The following is a 7678-nucleotide window of genomic DNA, read 5'->3' on the forward strand; positions in this document are numbered from 1 at the left end:
TGGTTTAGCCCATGCATGATGCAGTTCAATTTACAAGAATGCATGTGTATTTTATATTTTGTACAATTATTAATGATCGATGTTCCGATCTTTTCAGCTTGCCTTTTCTCCACGTTAGCTAGCTTGCTACCACCAGCATCCCCATAAATTAAAAAAATAGTTATTCGCAGCAGTACCTACCCTACATAATGCAGAAAACAATAATATTATAAAACAGCTAGCAATACCCATATAAGCACACTTTCTTTTGCAATCACAAGCAAACATCCCCCAAGAACTTCTTTCTTTCCCCTACATATAATTAATATATAGCATTTATATATAATATATATATATATATTTTTTGCTCTCTTATTTTCATATATATATATATATATATACACACACACACACACGCACTTCATGATATTTGTGTTCCTTGTGAATGGGATCGAAGACGTACAGATAGGAAGAGCTCAAAGATCCATATTTCGTCAGGGAGTGAATTGAAGAACAAGGAATCTCGTCTCAGGACTAGAGACCATCAGATGCATGGCCTTGAAAAAGGAGAAAGACAGCACAATTTTAGGGTGGTTTCAGAACCTCCTCACCTGATCCCTTCCGACATTTGTGTGCGCTGTCTCTCATGCACACATGCACTGCCCTCATTTATATATTTTTAACCAAAACTACACTTACAGAGCGTATAGTACACCCACCACCCTAGTGGGATCTAGTCCCCACCCAAGTTTTGCCATACTCTCTCTCTCTCTCTCTCGTTTTCTTCATGAATATATTCCTTCTCTTTCTAAAGCAAATCCTCCGAGTACCAAACCCTTTTCAGCATCTCGGTTATATATCCTCGAACAGGCAAGCACGCAACTATTTCTCATCCATATATAACTTATCCTATCAATATATATATATATATAAAGGGGGAGAATGAATAGTTTTGATTCTCAGAGACAAGATTCCTTGAAAAGGAGATGGCTAGAAATGAGAATTGTCAGTTCAACTCCAACTTCTTCTGGAGCTGACGTGGGAAACCCTAAAAACAATCCTCAAGGCAGCTTCCTCGGACTTGATGATGACCTTGTCTCCAATGTAGTCCCGCCGGTGACAATTGTGCTCGAAGGTCGTTCGATCTGCCACCGCATTAGTCTTCATAAGCATGCAAGTTACCATAGCCTAGCTAAGGCCCTGAGGCAGATGTTTGTGGATGGTGCAGATGCTGGACTCACTTCGGAGAATGAGCTTGATCTGTCTAATGCCATTCCCGGGCATCTCATCGCTTATGAAGACATAGAAAATGATCTTCTTCTCGCCGGCGACCTCAGTTGGAAGTACGTTATTTATTGCCTTCTTTTTTCCTTAATTTATCATTAAAAGTACTTTAGCCTCAAATTGATTTACGATGACGGGAGAAAGAAAGGAGAACAGATCAAAAACTATTTTCCTTGACGTTTTACGCATTTATATATATAGGTTGTGAAGAACGAGTTTTGTACTGTCGACATTGAAGGCTAATTTTAATTTGTTTTTCTAAAAGACAGTACTTTATCGAAACCATCCTTAATAAAGTCATGTTGTAAGAAATGCTAAAACTAGTTTTCCGGAAAAACATAGTCTTCCTTGAGTACCATGATCATCACTCTCTCCATGATCTCTCTGTAATGTGTAAACAGGGACTTCGTACGTGTGGCGAAGAGAATTCGAATACTGCCAGTGAAGTCAAATTCAAGGAAGGGAATATAGCAATTTGCTGGTGTGATCTAGCGTTTTGTGGACGATGTTAAATCGAAAATCGAAAACTTAATTTGGGAATTACATGGAATGTCATTGTCATTGACTCATAGTCCTTGAAAGCATATCATGAACTATATATATATATATATATATATATATATATATATTTATACATATATATTTCCACATGTAATGCTCCTTATAATTTCCGAGTATCATGAATAAAAGTGATCTTCTTAATTCCCAGATTTTGATCTCTTCGATCTCATGAAAGTTGCTCTTTCTTTCCACTTAGAGAGAGGGAGAGTTCGTGCCCTCTTCAAACTTTCCAAGAGTCTTTTCTGGCTTTACTGGAAAATATCTGTCTTCTCATTTTTTTCACTTAAGCATGAAATTAATTAAGCATCTGTCTTCTGATCGTTTGAAGGAAATCAAATATTTGAACCGAACCTAAAAGAAGGAAAATAAAGACTCATATTTTGTTTTATTTAAAAAAGATTTAATTAAAAGGGCTTTTGATGGATAATTAATCAAGATGGATTTTATGCGGTTAAGTGTATATTTGAGATTACAGAAAATATAGTTTATAATTTTAAGACTTATAACTTATAGTTTAAGTAAGAAGTTTTAGTAATAAAAAGCTATTTACTATTTGATAACCATATATTCAAATTAAAAGATTTTTAATCATGTTACATTTGTTTGAAAAAAAATTAAAAAAATATTTTTTGGAGTAGAAATAACGATCATTTTATTTTTTTAAAAATTATAATCATATCCTTAAAAATTTAAAAGTTATAATTATCTGAAAATTGTATAGTTATTTTTGCCCATTGACACTCTTTTTAAAATTTGAACTACGTATATTCTAGATTATCTGAAAAAGTGCGTTTGAAGAAAATATACTTTTTCTCAAACGTACTTTTTATCTTATTTGAAATTAAAAAATATTTTAATATATAACATTTAAACAACCTAATTTTTCTATTAAAATAATTTTAAATCTATTTATATACTTTTTAAAACGCCTGCCACAATACTAAATAGCTCAAAAAGTCCGGTCTCTGTTTTATGCGGCTTTATTTATATATATATATATATATATATATATATATATATATATGAGTGGTGCTACTCTGTTTCTCAGAGTGCACCACGCTATCTTAGCGATAGTTAAAAACTTCTATTTTATTTTTTTTAAATTTTTTTATTCATATTTCTTTTATCATTTTAAAATATTTTTAAAAAGATAAAAAAATATTAATACACTAATAGTCAATTCCTTAATTATTAAATAAAAAAATTAAAAAAATTAAAATATATAAAATGTCAAAATGATAAGGCAAATAGAGTGGGCAAAGTAACATTTTCCATATATATATATATATATATAATCCAGTACTACTAATCAGAAAACATATCATATACATATATAATACACACATACATTGATATATGGATTTTTGTTTTTTTGCTAGTATTATTCAGACATATGGTAACTCATTTATTTAGTTACCTTAAAGATATTATCAAATTATAGTCCTTAGGCCTAGGCCTCCTAGCTACCATGCATAGTACTTGTAAATATTAAGAGAAATATTCAGCCACTTACGAATTTATAAAAATAAACTCGTTGACATGGTTAGATATAATATGTCAAATTATATAATTTTTTTTATTATAAAATAAATATATAAATGTATCACTTAGAGACACATTAATTTGTAAATTTATTTTTATAAAATATCTTTATAATTGTAACAGTACTTCTAAGAAATCAATAAATATCTATCATATTTTGTGAGTCATCATATATTAAATATATAATTTCCTGGTGTCATCATGGATGAAATATGTGTGTGGGGCTCTCCTTGAGCTTCATCGGAAGTTGATTTCTATTGCCAAAAGAAATAAGATAGAGAATTTGGTACTTCTCAAACCTAACCTCGCTAGCTGTATTACACACAGAGTAATAATATATATTATACTCATAATTTACTTTTATTTTATTGTATAAAATGTTATATATTTATTACTATTAGATAATAAAAAAATAATTTAATAAATAATTATTTAATAATAATAAATATGTCACATCTTAACTAGTGTGATGATAGTGTGGTGTATAAAATTTTCTTAAATATATATATATTTTTTTAAAAAAATTCTATTCATCATCTTCATATCACACATAATTTTTTAATTTTTAATTTTTTTTCTTAAATATATAATATATATAGATGATGAATAGAAAATTTTAATTAATTAAAAAAAAATAAAACTAAAAAGATTTTTAAAAAAATATAAAAAAAATTATAATGTATGATTTATAGAAATGATGAACAGGAATTTTTTTTTTTTTTTTTCCGATCTCTTTATGTCTGACGTGTTAATGTTCGTCCTTTTTTGGTGCACACAGTAATTAAGACGAATGACGCACAACAGAATCAGCTTTAAATTCAATATAACTAATTAATTAGACAGCTCGAAAGGCCTATAAAGGGCCCCTACTGAACAGCGCAGGAATTTAAATGGTTCTTGCGCAATCTACATCCTCCTCCTCCTCCTCCTCCTCATAGATTATGGCCAGCAATATTAGATGAGAAATGTTTAATTTAATAGTAACAAAATTTTATAAAAGTAAATTATCATGAAATATGCTAAATTTAATATATCATATAAAATTATATCAATTTATAAATTTATTTTTATAAAATTTTTATATAGCCGTAGCACTTCTCATATTATATATAAGAAAAAATTTATATATAAATCTTATTTTATATACACCCAACACATTGTTAGCCTGAAAACTTTCACATTAGTTATATTAAAAAATTATTGGTATTTTGATTTTTCTAAAATTATAATGAAATTATAATTATAATATATATATATATATATTTAATGATGTATTAATACACTGACTTATTTCTAGCAAAATACTATATAAAATATGATATATATTCTGAAGCTGCCAATATCACGTACTTACATGCTCGACCTATTTTAGACGATCTAGGATTAATTTCGTTATATCTATAGAGAAATGATTTGATAAAGGGATTTTATAAAAGTAAACTTATAAATTGATTTGGATTCATGTAATACATCAAATTGTATAGTTACTTCTTTATTATAAAAAAGATCATGAAATCGTATCAATTTATAAATTTATTTTTATAAAATCTTTTTATAATTTGATAAAATCACGTTAATTTGTGATCAATCTCTTTTATAAATATATATATCAACTATATCTATAAATACAACTGTTAGAAGAACAATATTTTCGTCGAATTTTTTTGTTTTCAATTTTGCCCTTACTTGTATTCTTAAATTACGTTCTATTTGTATTCTTAAAATACGTATTTGCTGCTAAATTCTTTCCAATTTTATCCCTAATCTTATATCCAAATTCAACCATTTTATATATGTACCACCACATACATGCATGCATGAATATATAGCGGTCATGATATTGATAAATTTATAACCCAACGTATCATTAGTTTAAGAGAGGTTGGGTTATAAATTTATTAAAGTAATGTTATATACAGTTGTGGAATACGTAAGTATCATAAAAAATCATTTTAAAAAAAAAGTGAACTTTATTATTAAAAAATTAATTTTATTCATATATATTTCATATTTATTTATTTTTTTAAAATAATTATGTAATACTTACTACTCACAATTGTAACTATATTTTTTTTATGCCAATTAAGACGCTTTAGGAATTACTAATAGGACAGATGCAACAGTCACCGTTCCTCTTTACCATTTTTACTTCCCGCTTGACGTGGCCTGTTATTTTTTTTTTCTTCTCACGTCGTCTTCTAGAATCCCCATTCCATTTCCTCTCTCTGAATTTTTTTTTTTCTTTCATTTTTGCTTCCTTTTTTTTTTTCCTTCCCAAGTTGTCTTTCCCATTTCATTTCGTCTTCCCCATTCCATTTCGTCTTCCCGAATCCGCATTCCATTTCATCTCTCTGCATTTTTTTTCCTTTAGTTTTGCTTTCCCTTTTTTTTACTTCCCATTTCGTCTTCCCCCTCCAACCCATTTCGTCATCCATAGCTGTATGACCTCAAGAAAGGAACATGAGATAAGAAAAAGTAAAAAGGCAAAAGCACATAGTCCCATTGCATATCGATCAAAGGATAGCATGAAATCATCCATATGTCGCTGAAACAGAGCAAGACAGTGCAGAAGCAGAACACATGAAATTTAGTCTAGATCAGAACAAAGCAACTGAGGTAGACTTTATGTCTAGAAATGTTTTCTTTTTCAAAATACCCATCTAGTAATTATCAAAACTAAAGCAATTGTATACCATTCAGAATTAGGAAATCAAAAGAGAAAAATAGGGTCTGCAGCGAAAATGCAGATCCATTAAGAAATTAAAAGAAAACCCATGAAGGAGGCATGCATTTATGTCCTAAAGACCCTGTACAGCTGAAATGAAAACATAAAAGGATGGATAGAAGGTAATTAGAGTATCAATTGGATGATAGTATCTGAGGAGATCAGAAAGAGAACGAAGAAAAGCAAGAAACAAATTACAAAAGAACAGTGAGGGAAGTAGCTAGGGAACAGTAGAACAGTACAAGTTGAGGGAGATGATGAGAGAGAGAGAGAGAGAGAGAGAGAGAGAGAAAGATAATCCGCAAGTGTGGAGAAGACGAAAAATGAAATGGCGAAGAAAAAATAAAAAATAGCATGCCACGTCAAGCGGGAAGAAAAGCGGGAAGAGGGAACGGTAGATGTAGCATTTTCCTTACTAATAAATTAACTACGTACGTACAACTTCAACGTACGCCCCCCTAGCTAGCTAGCTATAATTGCATTACAGTTTAATTTACAAGTTTTAGTGCTTAATTTAACCCCAAGGCCGATATAACATATAATAAGTGATTAGTTCAGGGTACTGCTATTAAGATGCTTTAATTCATTTGTAGCCAATTAAGGCTAGTGTGCATGTGCTTATAATTAATTAAAGTCCTTCAAGCAACAAAGGCGACGACGTTGTTCATTGTATATGTAATGAAGATTCGAAAAGGTGTACTTAAAAAGAAAAAAAAAGTGTTTAATTAGATTTGTGACATTCTGTGGCTCTTTCGGTCGACTTATTTTTTCCAGAATGTGATTTTTGTAGGAGTATTAATTCTTCAATTTTTTTTTTAATGTTTCGAAATGATCATCATTTGTTTTTTTTTTGGGAGAAAAACTCGATCGTTACATCTCTTTTTCGATCGAGTGTTTTGATCTAGTCCTTAAACCTTTCTCTTCAATGGCTTTTTCACTTCGATCAATATTAGAACTAGCTGTAGGGAGTGGGGGTGAACAAAAAAACCGTACACCCGACTTGGCCCAACTGAACTACCGGCCCGGCCTAAATTGCCAAGCCCATTTGTGCTTTGAAACGGAAATGGAATACCCATTACTTGATTTTTTTTTTTTTTTTTAAAATGGGTAATACCCGTTTATCCGATTTAGTTTAAAATGCAATTGTTTTTTCCTTTCACCGAATCACATTTGAGACTCTCAGCGCTCCTCTCATTTCTCCCGCTCGACACTCATTCTCTCCCTCGCAGAGTTGTAGGTTCACAGCAGCCGTTCTCCTCCTCGCAGCCTCACTCTCTCTCTCGCAGCTCACTCTCTCTATTGTAGCTGACTCTCGCAACTCTCACTCTCTCCATCGCAACTCAGAATCAAGGTTAGTGAGTTTGTCATTTGGTTATTAGAACAAAATATTGCCGTTTGGTTTGGATCTATGACTCGAAATTAGAGTTTTTCTTCTTTGCATGATTTAGGGCGTTGCTTTGTCCGTTGGTTATTCATGGGTGTTCTTTGCTCTCCCGTACTTATTCTCTTTCCCGACCGTATTTTCTGGTTAAATCTCAGCGCGTTTCCCTGTTTTAACCAGCTTCTTAATCAGGGTCTCAACTGTGA

General features: G+C 30.8%; 1 protein-coding gene across 1 annotated transcript; it reads left to right on the forward strand.

The window, feature by feature from the left end:
* Window positions 1–300: 300 nt before the first annotated feature.
* Window positions 301–1965, forward strand: LOC121263169 (auxin-responsive protein IAA33-like). The gene is made up of 2 exons (XM_041165995.1): window positions 301–1322; window positions 1665–1965. The coding sequence occupies exons 1-2, from the start codon at window positions 922–924 to the stop codon at window positions 1732–1734; spliced, it is 471 nt and encodes a 156-aa protein (XP_041021929.1). The 5' UTR covers window positions 301–921; the 3' UTR covers window positions 1735–1965.
* The last annotated feature ends 5713 nt before the right edge of the window (window positions 1966–7678 follow it).

Source organism: Juglans microcarpa x Juglans regia, chromosome 4S (genome assembly GCF_004785595.1).
Source record: "Juglans microcarpa x Juglans regia isolate MS1-56 chromosome 4S, Jm3101_v1.0, whole genome shotgun sequence".
Taxonomy (NCBI): domain Eukaryota; kingdom Viridiplantae; phylum Streptophyta; class Magnoliopsida; order Fagales; family Juglandaceae; genus Juglans; species Juglans microcarpa x Juglans regia.

What these genes read in the sequence shown, in the direction of transcription:
- LOC121263169 (XM_041165995.1), top strand. Translation starts at nt 922, where the DNA reads ATGAATAGTTTTGATTCTCAGAGACAAGATTCCTTGAAAAGGAGATGG. An exon ending in GCCGGCGACCTCAGTTGGAA is followed by an intron (nt 1,323 to 1,664) that starts GTACGTTATTTA and finishes ATGTGTAAACAG; the next exon opens with GGACTTCGTACGTGTGGCGA.